At 36.7% G+C, this 19,992-nt stretch overlaps 1 protein-coding gene across 2 annotated transcripts in view; it reads left to right on the top strand.

Moving 5' to 3' along the window:
• Positions 1–14,031, top strand: part of LOC127635914 (high affinity cationic amino acid transporter 1-like) — a 29,361-nt gene extending 15,330 nt beyond the window's left edge. Inside the window, exons 5-12 of one of the 2 annotated variants that reach the window (XM_052116210.1) lie at positions 605–738; positions 4,329–4,551; positions 6,736–6,875; positions 9,150–9,252; positions 9,419–9,624; positions 10,039–10,190; positions 10,713–10,821; positions 11,023–14,031. In XM_052116210.1, coding sequence (XP_051972170.1) covers positions 605–738; positions 4,329–4,551; positions 6,736–6,875; positions 9,150–9,252; positions 9,419–9,624; positions 10,039–10,190; positions 10,713–10,821; positions 11,023–11,213 — 1,258 coding nt within the window. In that variant the 3' untranslated portion in view covers positions 11,214–14,031. Of the gene's footprint in view, positions 1–604; positions 739–4,328; positions 4,552–6,735; positions 6,876–7,203; positions 7,341–9,149; positions 9,253–9,418; positions 9,625–10,038; positions 10,191–10,712; positions 10,822–11,022 lie in introns of both variants that reach the window. The other variant, XM_052116211.1, reaches the window with a different exon arrangement.
• Positions 14,032–19,992: the final 5,961 nt, after the last annotated feature.

Below are 19,992 nucleotides of genomic sequence, written 5' to 3' on the forward strand. Positions count from 1 at the left end.
CCTGCTTTGAACGAATGTTTGCCATTCAAAATATAACTGAGGGCAATAGTGGTATCGTGATATTTCCCTAAAGAATTACATTGCAATGTAAAGGCAGTCATACATAGTTAAATATATGCAAAGACAGTTATGTGTTAATTCTCAAACATAGAGAAAACAAGACGCATGTCCTGACAACAATAATGCATCTCTTATGACGCATTTCAAAGTCTAATACCTAAACTTACCTAATCTTAAACCGTATTCTTTTACTGCCTTGCAACCACTGGAATTTCCTTCTTGAAATGCTAATTTAAATATTATCAGTTTATTAATGTTTTCTCAAGATAACAACTTATTTTTGTGGAATCTCACCATAACAGAAGTTCTGAAATTTATATTGTAATTATACGGATGTTTTGTTATAGTTATGTTGAAAATAAGACTAAACAATAATAATAAATTACCTCTGTTGGCGTCGGTATGTTTGGAAAAAAATAGTTATTTTTGCATCTCCTTTGGTGCCACTTGTGTCGCAAAATGACACATTTCACTTTTAAAATATGCTGATCCATTAAAATTGAAATGCCATGTTAAAAATCTAAATGTTACTCTCTCTAAACAGTGTCACAGAGCCCCTGCCATCTGAAGAAAGTTTGGGTCAGGGTGGTTTTATGCCTTTTGGTTTCACAGGGGTCTTATCAGGGGCAGCAACCTGCTTTTACGCCTTCGTGGGGTTTGACTGCATCGCCACCACAGGTATGTATGGATCTAAAAACTATAGGAACACTCTGATCTTTAGTAGTCTGGTGTCATTGGTCGTAACTTTATACAGTGCCAGTGTTTCTCCTGCAATTGCCTTGGGAGCACGGTCAAATATATGGCACATGTCTGCATACAGTAGTAAAGGCGTTAAATTGCGTAAGAGTTGTGTTTTGTATGTATAATTGCATCTAATAAGTGAAGGCCATTATGTTATATGCATGTTTGGCTTGCATCCACATCCCTTTGGTCAAAGTTATTTAGAGTTTAGTTTATATTTATTTGTTTATTGGCTTGCATGGACTTTCTCAGCAGATCTTTCTTTGTGGTTTGTCTCTTGCCCCCTCTTTCATGGAGGGTACCTCCCCTCGTATTTCCTCGCATTTGATTGGATAGAGTTTTTGGGTTTGTCTGGGCTTGTTTCCCTTCCTCTGGCTGTGTTTTATGTTCGAAGAGTGTGAAAGCTACTCCCAGTAACACTTCTCGTACAAGTTGATCAGGCATGTAAATTTGCTCATGTGCTTATGCTCTCTCTAGCACTGCTGGCAAGAACACACTATACCTCTGTTTTACAATGACTGCTCTGTGCAATATCAAACCACAGGAACTTTTGGCAAATCAAGTACTCATGCATTGCACACACCACTCATCGCTGCAGTTGAATCGTGTTGTGTACCAAGACTTCCTAAATGTAACTGCTACAGTAGTTTCATCCAGTGCTGCTGTAACACTTATTCTTATTTATGTCATACTTAAGTGTAGATTAGCTGATTTTGAATGTAAATTTATACTACCCTGCTGGAAAAGCCACTTTTACCAGCCTAAACTGGTTTGCTGGTCTTAGCTGGTTTAAGCAGGTCTTCGCTGGTATAAGCTGGTCCTCCAGCCTGACCAGCTGAAAAGTGCCCAAAACCCCTCTACAACCAGCCAGCGGGCCAGCTTGACCAGGCTGAGAGACCAGTTAAGACTAGCAAAGAGATTTAGGCAAGTTTAAGCCATTATTGTGGTTGTTGTTGTTTTTCAGCAGGGTAAACTTTGTAGTGACAACATGTGATGAGGGGGGCCCCACTTAGGTCCTCTGTGTTATAGCTAACTCATTGAACCCAGGTGAGATGAGGCCCATGTCACAGTCTGGCCTGACTGTGCCTCTGTCTGTCAGTTTGTCTTGTCTGAGTGTTTCTTGTTATGCTGTACTGCTTTGGACGGTTCTCGTGTACACATTTAAATTGCAACAAAATTTCCAACAAAATCTAAGACATATTCTGCTTTAAACATCTGTCTATGTTTAAAAAAAAATATGTTGACCTAAGCATATAATTTCAAGTCCAAATTTGGTTTGTAGTTCTCACTAATTTTGATTTTTATCCATCAGAGACACTGATTCATTATTGTTTATTATAATTTACCAGTTAGTAAACAAAAAATTCACTAGGGGGTAGTGTAGTGCAGTGGATAAAGACATTTCCGGGATCATTACAAGTTTAGCTCAATTGACAGCTTTGTTGTTACCACAAAAAATAACATTGACTCATCCCTTGTTTATTCAAAAAGAAAAGAAAAAATCATGGTTATAGTAAGGCATTTACAATGGACGTGAATGTAGCCAGTGCATAAACATGAAAACACACACTTTTTCAAAAGTATAGTCACAAGATATTATGTGATAACATGATTCTGGTGTAAATCAGGAATTCACTGAAGTTTATAGGGGTTATCAACATTGTTGCCATGACAACAATGTTGTAAAATTGGATAACTTTACACAGGTAAGGTTAGCAGTTAGCACACTAAAATCATGTCAACACATAAAATGTTTACATATTGTGGCTATATTATATATATATATATATATATATATATATATATATATATATATATATATATATATATATATATATATATATATATTTGAAACAGTCATTGTGTATTTGAATGTTTATGGACTGGCCCCATTCACTTCCATTGTAAGTGCCTTACCGTAACAGCAAGTTTTCTTATATATATATATATATATATATATATATATATATATATATATATATATATATATATATAAATGAGGGAAGAGTCTAAATAATAATTATAACTTTATGCCAAAAATGTTGTCAACAGAGCTTAACTTGAATTGAACCTGAAATATTCCTTTAAGACTCAAGGCTGGAAACCAGAAGGTTGCTGGTTTGATTAAAATAAGGAGTGAGGCATGAACCTTAACCATTATGCTTGTAATGTTTATGAAAATGTTCTGTGCCGGCATCATGTGGAAGTCATGGAAACAAATTCCATTGGCCCAGTTTGTGTGTTCATCAGCTATATATCAGTTTTCAATTTCACACAATAATGATTAGCTATGTAAAAGGATAGGATGGAACAAGATTAAATCCCACATCACTTATCAATAATGTAAAGATCTGAACATAAACAGGTGTCTTGTTACAATAATTAACTCTACAACAAAAACAGAGCCCCAGCCATTTCAGGATAGTATGGTGGTCACCATTAGTCCACCCAATTAACGTCATTTGTAAACATTTAAACTTGCAATGCTTACAAAGGACTGTCAGAAGTTTAGTTTAGTTTAGTTAAGTTGAGTTATTTAAAAAAAAAAAAAAATGTATTGGTACCATGGGGCTGCCTTGGCGCTCATATGAATAATGCAGATTTGAATTTAGCCTACAACGTGCCCTGATCAGAAGCAAGAAAAAATCTAAAATATAACTAGATAAAGTTTTTCAAGACACACTTTTATGTTGGCTTAGACAAAGCCTGACTTTAAAGTTTAAAAAAAGTTTTAAAAGCTTGATGTTTGAAGGTTTTACAGACCTAAAACTAAGACAAACAGCCAGCTAGTTTGACAGACTGCAACTTTAAGCAGATTGATAGACTTGTGTTTATTTGTTAAACTTTAAATTGTTTGGTTGGAGCTGGAAAGGTTTTGGCCTGTTTGAACACTCTGTCAGTGTAAGCCCTTACATAAATCAAGAGTTCTGGTAAACTTGCTGCAAATTCGCCACTGATTATTTTATAAACTCTTCACTGTTGCCACAGGCTTGCCATATAAGTGTTTGCCAGTAGCAGCAAACTGTCCATTGTTGCCAATGTTTTTCTGCAGATTCACCACTACTTCTGGCAAACATTTGCAGCTAGTCTGTGGCAAGTTTGCCAGAACTCTAGATTATTTTGAACAAGAGAACAGTCCAAAGGTCTGTACCAAGTTTGGGGAATAGCTTGAAAGCTGTTGGAGGAGTTACAATTATCATTTTGGTCTTTGTTTAGGTATTATCAAAAAACACAGATCAGCTTAAAACAGTATGTTGGCCATGTCCACACTAATACATTTTCAGTTGAAAACACATTGATTTTCTTACATTTACGCTTCTCATCCACACTAGAATGGCACTTTCTTCCACCAAAACACTTAGTTATTAAAACACTCTCTAGTACCGCATACTTTAGAAAGCAATGACGTTAGGAAACGGAAAACTGAAAGGTTTTCAATTCGAAAATGTAATTGTGTGGCCGTTAAAAACTAATCAAATAGTGAAAAACAAACTTAAGGAAACAAAAGATGCTTTCCCATATCACAGGTGAGGAGGTGAAGAACCCACAGAGGGCCATTCCCATAGGAATCGTCTCCTCCCTTCTCATTTGCTTTGTGGCTTACTTTGGCGTGTCTGCTGCCCTCACTATGATGATGCCATATTACATGCTGGATAAGAACAGTCCTCTGCCTGCTGCCTTTAAATACGTCGGCTGGGAGGGGGCCACTTATGCCGTGGCAGTTGGCTCACTCTGCGCCCTCTCCACCAGGTAAGCACACCTCAGTTGACTTTGGGTGGTCTAGAGTAAACCAGCCTGTTTGGAAATGTACTTGAAATGAATAACTACCCAACTAGTGAAATTATTGGGTGTAATTACCTGCAACCCTAGTTACAGTTTACAACATTTAAGATGCTGACCAGCCCAATCAGTACATTTCACTTAATGAACCCGAACAACCGCAGGGAGGACAAGAGAGTACAATTTGGGACTGGACTCAGTACTTGTATAGGATTGCAGGATGTGTGTATATACTGTTTTAGCCCCTAGCTAAAAATATGAAGGAACATTTGGTGTGCTGAGATATGAATTCTGTTTCTCAGTTATGTAATACTCAGTTAAAGTGGAAATGAGGCAGTTGCAGTAATGGTAGCAGTATTTAGTCCTACTGTATAGTCATGACCTACATACAAACCAGATGTTGTTGTATAGAAATCTGTTTACAATATTGTGTGAATTGTCTGAAATAATTTGAAACACTTGGACTGATCTACAATATAATCACATGATCTTCTATTAACAACCTACTTAATTTCTGAGTTACTAATTAGAACTTCAGTAATTGCAGAGTTGGAATAAATATATTGGTATTTTTCCTTATTTATTTCAATATTTTGTAATTCACTATTGGTAAGCTCCAGTTCTGAAGCCCATTTCAAGGTGAAGTGTGTAATGTTTTATGTGTTACCATACTTTCTGTTCTATAAGTCACTCGAATGTTAGGCCACATCCTTACTAATCTGTTTTCGTTTATAACTCCGTTATTTCGTTTCCCAGTGTCACTGTATTCCAAAGTATGCAGTAATGGAAGGGGTTTTCTGTGGAAGAAAACGCTGTTCTGGTGTGGTTGAAAGGCAAAAACGTGTTAAACTTAAGGCATTTTTAAACTAAATGTTGTAGTGTGGATGTGGCCTTAGCCTCAGTGCTTATTCTGACCAGGAACTGCCCACTTGAAGACACGAAGAGATTGTTTGACCGACAAGTAAATCAACCAACCATAGTTTATTTAGTTAGTTTTATGTTGTTTAGAGGTGGGTTTAAAAAAATGTAATAGTCTGCCTGTGCCACAGTACAGGGGGGAAAAAATGCAGATATTTGTATTACAATTTCTGTCCATCTAAAATGATTAAAGGTGCACTCTGTAATTTTTTGTTTGTGTCATCTTGGACTTACAGTGACACTTAGTGGTGTGGATGCAGCATTATTCAAAATCAGTTGTTTTCAGTTTCAGATACCATTGTAGAAATTCACTGTTCACAGTTAGCCATGATTAGTTTAATCCAAGAGTGAGTGTCCAATAACAAGACGGTTACTGAGAATAATTCAGCTGGTCATGTGATTTTAAATTGGCAGACCACATGAGTGCACCCCTCCACTATGTAGAATAAAACAGCTTTTATAATGTTAGTCATCATCTCATGTGAGCGGTCATTTTTATACATGTGTTTCAAAATTACAATGAATTTCTTTAAGAGTCAAAGTTTTTTAATGGGGAAAAAAATTGCTGAGTGCTCCTTTAAGTAGTAACTGACTATTTCACTGGCATAAGAAATTGTTGCTTCGCACAGTATACAATTCTATTCATAGATATATAGTTTACTTGATAGTGCCTCAAACAAAACCCCTAACTCGATTTTTAATCAAAAGCACTTATATTGTAGCAACCACTTAAAAATAAATAAATACTTTGCATAAAACCAGCCAATCAAATTACAGATTGCCAGTTTGAGACTATTCATAGGTTTACTTATCTGATGAGTAAAACTTTTTCTCTTTGGCACTTTCAAAACATTGCTCTGTTTGGGAAACCTGTTTAGAAACAAATATTTTCACAATCCCATTTGGAGTCGCTAGTGCTGCAGAAATGACACGCTTCACCTTTGAAATCATCAGTTGATTCCATCAAATTCAATGTTCAAATCTAATTTTATGCCAAGAGATTGATGCATATGATTTTGCAAATCAATAGACATCTCTGCAGGTCTTTGTCTCCTAGGAGGTCTAATCCAACTTCTGATTAATGGTGGTGGACTGTTTGTTGCATGTGTCTGGGTGCTAATCTTATTGTAAGAATGTTATAAATCCTATCATAATAACACCATAGCAGCGAATGAATGCAGTATGTCTGTCTCTTTTTTGCATGGCATGGTTTGTTTTCTTCATCACTTGCGGCAGCCTGCTTGGTGCCATGTTTCCCATGCCCCGTGTCCTCTGGGCCATGGCTACTGATGGCCTGCTCTTCAAATACATGGCTAGACTCAACAAGAGAACCAAAACACCCATACAAGCCACTGTAACATCAGGCTTTGTCGCAGGTGAGCATCTAAATGTTACTAATCTATTGATGTTGCGCACAATTGCAGTATCATACATCCGTACCACTTGAGTATGCTTTAGTGCATGAGATAACTGTGTTTCGCCACATTACACCTCACTGGCATGGGCTGTATGCCACAGCCTGCCCTCTACAGCTACAGATGGGATTCATTTAACCATTTTCTTCGTAAATTATTTCCTTTCTGCCTTTGATACTGTCTCTGGCAGCTGTCCAATCGGTTTATGTGTTTATTTTTGTTTTCCTTTTTGCTCTCTTCCTATATTTATTTATTCCGCTGCATTTTGCAACCATCATTCTATACTCAGTCTCTTGGGGTCCATGTTCCCTCTCCCACGTATAATCTTTGCCATGGCCCGGGACGGTCTGCTCTTCTCATTTCTGGCACGGGTGAGTGAGAGGAAGACTCCCATCGTGTCAACTCTAGCTGCTGGGGTCATGTCTGGTAAGTAGTGTGGGGAACCGAGGAACGTTTAAAAATAATAATAATAATGGAACCTTAGAAGTTATTCTCTTGACTTTGTTTCCATTTAACATTATTCGCGCCAATAATCTTATAGTGTTACCTGCACTATATTATTTAGCAGCACCATGGCTGAATCTATAGTGCAAAACATATAGCCAGTTCACTTAAGCTAATCAAAAACACTTAATCTGATTCAATTACTGAAACAACGTGTAAAATGAACCACAAACTGTTATTGTGTTATGCGGACTTACAGCCCAAAGTTTGCTACGGTTTTGATGTGAACGCTTAGCATCTGTGTACAGTTGAATTCTCAGCCTTTCAAAGTATACTTCATTTGACTGTGCCCACATACAGGCGGTTTCCACATGCTCACTACAACTGCTATGAGAGACTGGACTATATCTCTTCAGGAGTTAGACCCATAAAGATATCTTTATATTCCTTCAGACCCGAGTTATGCAAATGCAGGTATCTCCTGACCTCCCACACAAATTCTTGATGTGCACATCCATTGGTTTGTTTCCACGTCTCCTGTATTTTAGCAGCAATTACATCTTCTTCTAGCACTTCTTCGTGACAGCAACTGCTCAGCGGTGAATGTAGCCACCTTGAGGAGCCAATAATTAGTGCAAATAATTTCAGGCACATACGCAGACTATATGTTCAGATTACAGGTTGTTAGATGTGCTGATGACGAAATGTACGCAGATGCTTAGCGTTCGAGTCTAACCGAAGTAAACTTTGGCCTTAGGCTGGCGATAACACTGTAATTACTGACTGGTTGTTCTTATGACAACATGTTCTTGTATTGTCTGGTATTTTATTAAAAAAGAAAATAAATACATTGAATGAATGAACCATTCTGAACAGTTAACATTTTTGTTTAGTAATTCTATGTACTATAGAACCAATTGCACCCTCTGTGTAAACACCTTTTACTAGAATTGTATTCAAATATTTTACTGGTTTGTTATCTTTTCTGATAGAATCTTAAATGATTTCATCATTTAGCAACAGACTGCTAAGAGCAGTAAATGCTAGAAGAACCTCCATCTCTTATTTTAATTCTTTCTCAAAAGTATCATTAAGAGGAATCAGAACCAGAATTGTTAAATTACTTGTGATTCCCATCAAGGGTAAAAAAATTAAACAATTATCGATTCACCGCCCCATTTATATGCTGTTTGCAGCTTTGCAACCCTTTTACCCAAATGTTGGTCTTCTGAATACAATTTAAAGCCTATTCGAAAATTGAATTTACTATTAGAAGTTCCATATATCTGACAATAATCTCTCTAAAGAACATGATATTTCTGTCTTTAATGCTTTGATACCACAGTATGACACAGTCTTCATATCTATTTGTTAAAAGTGCTTTTTATTTTAACTTTCTAAATGTTTATATCTATCTAATATTAAAGATGGTCTTCAAACAAGGTAGTAAATGTTTTATAACTCAAAACAATCTGTGAATATTGATTCTTTTAACCACAAGAATATTTGTATTTTTGCAAATTCTTTTTAGAACGATGCTAAAAAAAAAAAAAAGAGTAAGAAATGAGGATCTTCTCAGAAAGAGCGTTTATATTATTTACCTAGAAATAGATGCTGAATATAAGTGGGTATACACAAAATGTGTCATGTAGGCCTAAATAGATCTACACTGTAGTATTCTAAGTTTATACACTGTAAACATAGATTAGGATCACAATTAATGTGTTCATTGTAAATGTCCAGCAAAAAAAGTTTGAAATCTTCCATTAATTTCTCTTCATTCCTCTGCAGCTATCATGGCTTTCCTGTTTGATCTGAAGGACCTGGTTGATTTGATGTCTATAGGAACACTGCTGGCCTACACGCTGGTCGCAGCCTGTGTTCTAGTACTCAGGTTGGGAATTACAATAAGTTTGTACACATAAACATAAATATATATATATATAGATATTTATTTCAAATAAATGCATTTGAAGTATTAATTAGATATTAAATTAAATATTAAGTCAGTCGTCAAGCTATTCACAATTTATTTCTGAAAATATTTTTTTTTCCTACAGGTACCAGCCCGAACATTTCACTCAGACATATCATACAGCGACCACACATGAAGAGCTGGGGATGAGTGAATCCATAAGCACACCCAGCATGGGGATTCTTCCAGGCATAGAAGAGCGTTTCAGCTTCAGAACGCTGCTCTTCCCCGACATCACAGAGCCCTCCAACCTGTCAGGCTTTGCCGTTAATGTCTGCGCAAGTGTGCTTGGTATGAAACGGTGTGATTCTATGCATGCTAAGTTCGATTCTTGCATTAGTGTTTCCAGGCCTTCTTAAAAAGCCATGAAAAAGTAATTGAAATATCAATGGTGAATCAGTATTTTTTCCCAGCTCTACTGCTGTTGTATAGAGCTTGTGCAGTGTAAAATGTCCAATTTTGTGTCTGTTCTTTTCAGTGAATTGGTGTTCATTAGTGAATCAGTCTGAATCAAATTTATTTAAAAAAATCCTCATCCAGTTATCGAAAAAACGACTGGAAAAGTCATGGAAATGCAATGTTCAAAAAATGTGGAAGCCCCGGTTTTATTAAATGTACTGTATGTTGATGATGTCCAAAAAGAGGCATTGGGAAGTATAGATGAAGGAAGTTTTCTGGAGTTTTCCTAACTCTTATCTTTTCCAGGGCTGCTGATCCTCACTGTCAGCCTGTTGGCTGTGCAGGGTGGAACTGCGGTGTGGAATATTGTCACTCTCAGTGTCCTAATCAGTGTGTGTCTGGTTCTCACATTTATCATCTGGAGGCAACCGGAGAGTAAAACCAAACTCTCTTTTAAGGTTAGACCCCAAGGGCTAGAAACTGCATGTCGAACAAAATATCAGGATGTGATTACACCCATAAAATCAATTCTTTTAGAGGCGGATTTACTATAGAGTTAGTTTAATTTAAACCCACAGGTGCTTAGTCTAATGTACGTTTTTAATGATTTAACACTAAACCATAACACTACGTATTCTGTTATTATACAGTGACCCCAAAATGTTTGGACACTTAAGCAACACAGAACATTTCACAAAGAGAAATTAATTTGATTTTGTATTATAAAATAATTGATATACTATTCAACACTTTCTAATTGTCAAAAATTAGTGGAACATGTCCATAGTTAAGTGATGACATGTGGTTACTCTGCTAGAACATCATGTGTGAACATGAAGTGAATAGACTTTATTCAATAAATAAAAATCACTTTTTAAATGTAATTTCAGTGTCCAAAAGTCTCCAGATTCTTTTGAAGGGCAATTCTAGCACAAAATACTCTTGAATTGCAATTATTAATGTTATACCTTTTCCAACAGGTCCCTTGCCTTCCAATCATCCCAGTGGTAAGCATGTTTGTAAACGTGTACCTGATGATGCAATTGGACAGGGGTACATGGATACGATTCGCCGTCTGGATGTCAATAGGTACGTACATGCTCACAGAGTGAGAATCAATCAAGAAACTCTCTCGAAACAGACCTGATTAGTTGTAAACACGAGTTGTGCTACTTGTACAAATCAAATAAAGCCATTTGGTCATTTGACAATTGTGAATGACCTCCAGGAAGGAGCACTTGGCAAGTACACATTCAAAAATGTGTTTCGTTATCCCTCTGTTCTCCCCAGGACTCATAATCTACTTTGGCTATGGAATCTGGCACAGTACAGAAGCTGCTCTGGTCCATTCCAGTATGGACGAGGAACTCAATGTGTACAAACCCGTCTGCACTCTAAACAGGGACTCTATAACCCCAGAGAAGGAGACCTTCCTTAGTAAAGGGCACGGATCGAGGGTTGATGAGGATGGATATCTTTAAGAGTATAGAACAGTTTTACGAAATTTACTAGGACTTTACATTAAAGCACAATACCAGGAGGTTCTGAGGAGCACAAAACCGTTGAAATCTAATCAGATAGAGCTCTATGGTTGATTTAAATCTTCCTTTTGTCACTTCCTTGTGAGGGAGTATAGGGTCTCTTTTAGGGCACAAAATGGCTTGAAGCAATTTTCAGTATTCACACTAGGGTTTGGGTCTACTTTACATATGTTGTCAAAAAACAAAACAAGCAAACACACTTTTTATTGGGTGATTTTAGAGAGAGAAAAAAACAGAGCTGCAGTATTTTATGTTGATGGCTGTTTTTTTGTAATCTAACTGAACTTGTGCCTTTATCTTAATATTACATCTGAACCAAAATAAGAGTTGCTATGTGATTGTTGGATGTCATTGTTTTGGGTTTCACATACATGGACACACCCTCACAATTAAGGAAGAAAAGGAAGAATTTTTTATTTTTTTTAAATCATGCTTTGCTTTTCTGCGCCATTTGTAGTATTGTTTTGTGTGTGGTTCAATTTCAATCAGGAAACTTCTCCCACTGGTTTAAACTGTCCTGATCCAGAATTTGTTGGTTTTACCGGTCCACCCTGACTTGGCTTTTGGATGGTACTGCCATCTGGTGGTGTGGTGGAGAAAATGTGTTACTTTCTCTGAATCTGAAGTTGCATGCATTATTGTCTGTCACAGTGCTGGTTACTGTGTCTTCTAATGCAGATGGAGTCTGCCTCTTTGGTTGCATTATGTTGAAGAAGTAGGTTTTGTTTTTAGAAAATCTGTGTGATGGGCTATGTTTTTTGGTAATTTAAAGTGTCTGGACATAATATCACATTGTGACAAAAGGGTTTATCTACCTGAATATTTTACCAATTAAAAATGACTCTAAAGAGTGTTTGGCAATGTTTAAGAATGTTCAAAATGTAAAATGTAAACATTTTAAAACTGAGGTAGACTTATGTACACAATAACTACAGCTGTGCCACTTTGGGTCTCAAGTTGAAGAACATATTAATGTATACAGGTTTGCTTTTAATTGGTCAAAGATGCTTGTTTTATTATTATGCCAATGGCTTTCCAGGAGTTATACAGAGTGAATTCAGAGAAACTGAGCCTCTTTTTCATTTTTAGATGTCTTTAAAAGTATCATAATTTGCCCTGTTAATGCTTTAAATCAAGTTTGTTGGAAAAATGTAAAAATTTTCATTAATATTGACAGAAGTCAATCCCTCCTTTATGACTTTTGAGTAGGAATCACCATAATTAATGCAAAATATTTTATCGGCTTAGTTGTGGCCAAACAGAGGAGACACATTGTGTCTGTTGACCAATCAATTTTCTCAGAAGCATGATAACCAGTCAGGTATGCTGTTTCATCCCTACATATGCCGTTGTTCGCAAGACTATCACAAAAACCTGCCATCAACCAATCTGTACTCATGAGTATTTAGAATACAACTTGTTATTTTTGGTAATTTTACAGGTATTACAATTTTACTGTTAAACAATTTGTTTCATATTTTCTTCCCAAATGTGTGCCCATCATATATTTTATATTCTCGCAGTAAATGATTTGTATATAGCAAATGTTGCTCTTGACAATGCTGAAAGTGCTATATGTGCAGAGGTCTGATTGTGTTTTGGTTGCATAGATTGTTAAAAAGTAAAATAAAAAAAAAGTATTCTTGTCATATGTGTGTGAACACATTTTACATAGTTATTTTGAACTCTATGTTAATAACTATGTTATTGCAGTTTAGAATGAAATTACATTATGCAGCATTATTTATAGGATGTGATAATCTGTGGCTTCTATTGGATTACATAAAATAAGTAGCCTATAATAAATATTAAGAAATATTTTTTTTTTAATAAAATTACTAAGAATACAAATTTATAAAAGTAAGAGATTTATTTACCCAACATTATTAAATTGACTGTGACATATCTCCATCGGATCTCCTCATTTATTGTTTGTTTTCACTTTCCATTAAGTCGTTCATTTATGTTATTAGAGATAAAAACAAAATTAACGACTTAATGGAAAGTGAAAACGAACAATATATGAGGAGATCTGATGGAGATATGTCACAGTAGCCAAGAGTCCAGATAATGTGAATATATATTTGCAAAGCTGTTAAAGGATTATTCCGTGTTCAATAAAAGTTAAGCTCAATTGACTGCATTTGGGGAATTATGTTGATTCTCACAAAAATGAACTTCGCTCCTTTTAAAAAGACAAAACAGAAAAGAAAATGTGGCACTTACAATGGAAGTGATTGGGGCTTTTTACAGATTGTAAATTGTTTAAAGAATATAGCCACTAGACAAACAATATATGTGTTAACATGATTTAAGTACGAGAAAAGGTTAGAAAGTGATTTTATGTGTAAAGTTATATTTAACAGAATTAATTTAAGTTAAGTTAAAAGTTTTGCAATTCAGTCTTTAAACCCTACACAAATTTGACTATTCACTTCCATTGTAAGTGCCTCACTGTTCCCTTGCTTGTTTTATATTTTTTCATTTTTTCATTTTTTTTTTAAGGGTCAAGTCCAGATATTTTTATGTGGAATAGGCTAGTCAACAGAATGCCTCAAATTCTGTCAATTGAGCTTCACATGTATTAAACCCGGAATATTCCTTAAAAATGCTTCACTCATATTATCTGCCTATTTTAGGACAATTTCTATTGTGGTGCATTTGGTGTACATAATGTTTCTCATCTAGACTGGTTTCATTTGTATGTCTGCACTGTAATTGATTGTCTACCCACTGTTTCAACTTGATGCTGTAAATAAAATGCATTTTGGAATTTGAATTTTTAATTTGTCTTAAAATATTTGATTTTGTAAATTTAGTCCTATGGTAACTCAGTGAGTTTAAGATTTTTAATAAATGATTAGTGTTATTATTTTTATTCTTATTTATTCTTATTATAAAATTTTTTGCTTTGAAATAATTTCTGATAAGAAATTTTTTATTATTCTTCTTCTGTGTTGATATGACAATTGCCGGTTGGTGACGGCTGCCTAACGCAGTTGCGGTCTGATTGCAGTTCATTATAGTGACCAGCAGAGGGCGATAACAATTTGAAGGTGAGAGTACCACAGCAGCATCCCGGATGAGAGAGAGGTGGGCAGAAAAGAACGAGAGAGATGCTACACTGAAAGCATCGCGTTAGAGCGCTGATCATTCAGTCGGTCGGTCGGTCGGTCGGCTGTGGGAGAGAGCGGGCTGTGGACGGGCTGAGGGAGGACAGACTGAACAGACAGTCTGGGTTTATGTGAGGTGAGTGTTACACGGTTGTTTTGTCAAGCGGAATGATATATTATGGGCTGAATTATGGGCTTTTGTGAAATGTAATGACAAAACATCCATGTTTCAGTTATATCTTTAGAATGCATTTTTATACCTACTGCTGTTTTAATGTTCAATCACATTAACTTGATTAACATTTGTATTATAACTTATGGCGATTGTAGATTACTGACATGCTTATTTAAATTAACTTTGCATTTTGTTTGGATAACTTTTAAGATATAGTAGTCAACTAAGCATGCAGAAATGAGACAGACAGACAGACAGACAGATAGATAGATAGATTATGTGCTTTTATTAAACAAGATCTATATATGTAACTCATTTTGGCATCATGGCTTCTCTTATAATGTTCATATATAGGGAATATTTAACCCAGAACATATTGTTGTTATGTGTAAATCTAAAAGAACTCTAAATCTAGAATTTACTGTAGGCTACACATGCACTCGCTTCTGTTGTCAAGTGAAGAGATATGGCAATACAGACATCCCCATGAAACTCTAAACCTAATTCTTACACATGATCTTACACATGATCTTACACAATTACTTTCAGATTAAGATGTAAACATCCCTCTAAAACTGTATAGATCCAATCTTCGTGAGCTGCTGCTTCCTCTGTGGGTCGGATCAGCATAAAGGCAGAGCCTCGGGCACAGCTCGAACTGACTTATTTAGCCTGGAAATGAACTTGGCAACCGTTCCTATTGGAATAAATGTTTTGCATGATTATTTATTTTCTCATTTTTCATTTATTGCATTTATTTATTTATTTATTTATTTATTTTTCAGTTGACTTTTTACTCATCAAAACACCTCCAACCTGTTTCTTTGCTTGTGATGAACAGACCGTCAGGACAGTAATAGAAAAGTAGGGGGAGTTAGCATGTCAAGAACCCTGCTAAGGTTCCACCTTCACATACAGAATCTGATGCAAATGATAGAGCTATTGTCCCTCTCCAGGAGACAAGTGGTGATGAACTGCTGCAGAGTTGATAGAAAAAATGGGTAGAGAAAGACAAAGAGGTATTTTATGAGTTATGCTCTTAAATAATTGCCAATTAGCATTATAAGTGGCTTGGCCTGCAAACCGGGTTGTAATCCAGTTGTCAGTCAAATGGATATAAAGGATTTTCACTCTGATGGATGAGTATTCTAGTTTCCCTTTGAGATTTCTGGATATCAATTTTAATGGGGAAGCTTGACCGACACCTGTGTGTCCCTGTAGCTCAACTGCTATAGTGTGCCAAACACAGCAACAATTCTGGAATATCTCAAAATAAAGCGAAGAAACAGAATAAAATATCTGTTTCTTCCTCGGATCCCATGTTTGTTATTTACACAAGTGTTGCGGGAAAATTGCATTGCTGTGGTGAGAGCTGCTTACTGACTGCAATGTAGATGGGAGTAAAGAGAAAGCCACGAGCACAGCTCATGTAAACACATACACTGATTTCGAGCCTTAAGCAGCTTTCTTGCAATAAACAACTTTCTGGCGTCCATGTAAATGATTAGCCTGCAAAGCTAAAAATCCATCATGCATTCCCTAAGGTTAGCATGCTAATCAATTAGTTGGCTGCACTAAAATATTCAGAGCAAGTTACTTGGCGTAAAGCTTTCAAAACGTAGATGATCAGCTACAACGGGAAGTAGTAACAGACACTTCAGGCATTACAAATAGCTACCCCTTGGTGTCCAAGGGGGACCAGATTCTGCAAGGGGGGAATGAATCTTGCATTTAAAGTTAGACATTTACAGTTGTCCTACCCACTGTACTTCCAGAAATGTTTAATTATTTCCACTGTGTTGATATGTTGTTGGGCTCCATCCAATGATTTTGTAAGTGCATGTAAATGTGGTCAGGTAGACTGCTAACTAAAAACAAAAAAGGTGTGTCCCAAATGACATACTTTCATACTATTCAACTGCATTTTTTTGTTAAATAGTGCAAATGTAAAATGGCTTTTGGGGTCCAAGGGGGCTAGATTCAATGAGTATTGCATCTTGCATGAAACCGGTTTGCAAGCTTGACCTGTCTATTACTTCTGGAACCTGTGCTTCTTGGACTTTTTATCATCAACACCAACCCATCACTATTACACTACAAATCCTACTTTACACAGGAATACTTCCATTATTCTCTGTCAGGATGTGTATCACAGAACTAGAGTAATTCTTGCCTGGTGAGAACATTGCACTTTTCACATCTTACCTGTCCTAAATCCCTCCTCCCCTGCAGAGAGGGCTTGTAACATGTCCTGTCTTCTTCTGGCAGCTCTCACACTGTGACACATCAACCCCTTTTTCCCAGAGTCACCCACGAGGCTTCCGATCTTTCAACTGGATCAATCTTCCCTTTGCCTTGCACTTCCAGTTCTGCTCCTCCCATGCTTTTAATTTATTTAGTATGGCCCACCACACTTTTAGCTCTGCCTCTGTCACGCAAAGTGAGTCAGGAAGGCTGGAATCAAATATCGCTGTAGTGTTCGTGGTTTCTGTGCTTTACCATTTTGCTTGCGATTGATTTCTTAATGTCACTGCATGAGATGATACATGTCCTTGAGACTGAGAGGAAGTGCAATCTGAAGAGATGGCGGTATACAATAGGTGCATACTGTATTTATTGCAAGACAGTTTCTTTGCTTCTGCTGCCCTGGTTCTCTACAAACATCTGAGCATTCATAATTTCTCATATTTACACAAGTTAGTACTTATTAGTTCTATTATTTATCTGTATGTTCAAGGGCTTTGCGATAAACCAATAAAAAATGGCCGATTGACCATTTTGAGATTTTCTGCATCGTCCAATAACCCAGAGCCGCAACCACCATAAACATTAAGTTTGGTCCCCTCCATTCCTTAAAATGTGGTTACATCCTTGACTGATCTTATAGTATCTGGAATTCTAGCAAAGTTGTAACGATTCAGATTAGTGGTTGATCAGTGGATGTTGATCCTACTTTTGTCAGCATAAACGTCATCCATTTTTGAGCTTCAAGAGAGAAATCTCCATTCACATGCATTTTAAGGACCTACTGAGCCAAGATATCTATTTTTCATCAAATGTGTTCTGGTGAAGAAATGAAGTCATACACACCTGAGATATCATGAGGGTGAGTAAATGATGAGAGAATTTTCCAATTTTTGGGAAAACTATCCCTTTAACCTGTGGGAAAGCAGGTTGTCCACTAATCGCAGGGTTGGTGGTTCGAATCCCGGCCCACACGACTCCACATGCCGAAGTGTAGAGCTGTAGTACAGGAAAAGTAGAGGAGCTTTACTTTTATGCCGGTTGTTTACATAGGAAATAGCTGCCAAGGAGTGTTCCATAGATGGCCTGAGAGTGGACTGACTTGCCTTGAAAGGGACTTTGTTACTATTTACCAGTCAAGCATCTTGACTTGTTCCCAACACCCTGCCATAAACTTCTCTAGAGGCTTTATGATTTAACTTTTATGTAGATTTTATATATTGTTGTTTTTTCTGTTTTATGTAACTATTAAACCAAAGTTTTGCAATTAAACTTCAATTGTGAATTTGATACATTGCATCGCCTTCAGCAGAACTGGCTCACTTTACTTTTTTAATGTTCTGCTTTTCGTGAAACTCCTGCAGAACATGCTCGCAGACACTAGGCTCTCATTTGCATTTGATGTGCCATTGAGCACTGCAGATTAAATAAAATTACTGTAAAAAGGGAAAGATTTGAAGAGCTCTGGCACTTCTCTCTCTCTCTCTCTCTGTCTCTCTCTCTCTCTCTCTCTCTCTCTCTCTCTCTCTCTCTCACTTTCTCTCTTTATAATCCTACCATCCCCTTTCATCTACAAAGCACAGTCAAAAATGGATGCAGAGAGCCGCTCGGAAATATCATGGAATCTAAAACTGTTGCGACGAGTAGGCAGGAATTGTGCAGTTAATCTTGAAAAACACCTAGGGTGAACTCAGGACTAATTTATATACATTTTACACTGATACAGAGTTTGGATTGCCAAATGTGGAGTGGATTAAAGAGTAATATATTTTGCAGGATAAAACAGGGATAACTGCCATTTTTTTCAGAGTCTTGTTGGTGTTTTGGTAATGTGATTATACGGCACTCTGTTCTATGTCAGAATGAACTGCTTAGAAAATTTTAATAGCTGTGAATGTGGTATTTGAGTGTTTACACAGGTGCTTTGTGTATAATCTATAAGTCAAGAGTGCTCTGGTTGTCTGAGCCTTTTCATAGAGACGGATTAATGTTTCTTTGCGGTCTAGGCACAATAAAGCCTGTCATTTCACACTGTGGTTATTAGCTGTTGTCTCTTTGAGGGAAAATTGAGACAAGCTGATAAGTGGCGACTGAAAGTTTCGCTTTTTCCCCAGAGGCAGTAATGGCAACCCATGCTTAACCTCTCTTCCGTCCTACACGGTGATCTTGATAGCTCAGTTGCATGTTGCGGTCGCACAGTTGAGACTTAGTTTGTATCCAGTTTTCTTTTCGTTCCAATCACTGATCTTATTTCCCCTGCCAAGTGAAACTGCCACCCAGTTGAGTTTGCTGATGCTCATTCCTCTGTGCTACATCCGTTCTTCGACAAATTCTTCGACTACAGTGTGGAGAATGAACTCGGAATGGGAAATCTGTTAATTATATAAACCAACAGTTCACAGCTTGTATATGCACAGTCATCATATCTAAACGCAATGTTCCCATGCACGCAGCCATGTCTGCTTATGATTTGCAGATGTGGTTTTCATTCACACAAACAGCAACTCAAACATTCTTTTCAGGCATTTAATATTTGTTTTCTGAAACAGATGGCCAAACTATCACATAAGCACCATGATAACAGTTTAAAACTTGGATACTCACAGTGAAAACATCCTGATCGAGCACGATTATCTGATGCACTCAGCCACGTCTGTTTATATTAGGGCTTGTCACACACACACAAACAATGTCTGAGAAGTCAAACTGTGCATAGGCAAACCGGACTGCTGATATTATTTGTTAAATAGTTTTTTTAAACCTATAACATTTTTATAAATAAAACAAATACAATACAGCAGACATAACCCATTTGTTTACATGTTTTCTATATTATATACAGTATTTTATTTTATATGCCAAGAAATATTTTTTTGTATTAAAATACAAAAATACTCATTTACACTCTATCTCCCTCTACCGGCTGTGCAGAGCCATGTGCAAAAATAACTCACTCCAGGGGGCACCGTAGGGACATTTAGACTCTCATGAAAAGGTTAATTATATCCTCTCTGCCTTTGTGTCTGGATAGGAAGAATCATCTCCACATCTAATTAATCATGTCATTGTAACGGTTATGGCCCGTCATCATGGTCCAGAGAGTCGTTGAGGTCATAGAGAAGAGAGTTCTATAATGAAAATATCACTGACCACAGTCACTGCATTCATCTGAAGCTCACGTATTCTC

Source organism: Xyrauchen texanus, chromosome 43, assembly GCF_025860055.1.
Source record: "Xyrauchen texanus isolate HMW12.3.18 chromosome 43, RBS_HiC_50CHRs, whole genome shotgun sequence".
Taxonomy (NCBI): domain Eukaryota; kingdom Metazoa; phylum Chordata; class Actinopteri; order Cypriniformes; family Catostomidae; genus Xyrauchen; species Xyrauchen texanus.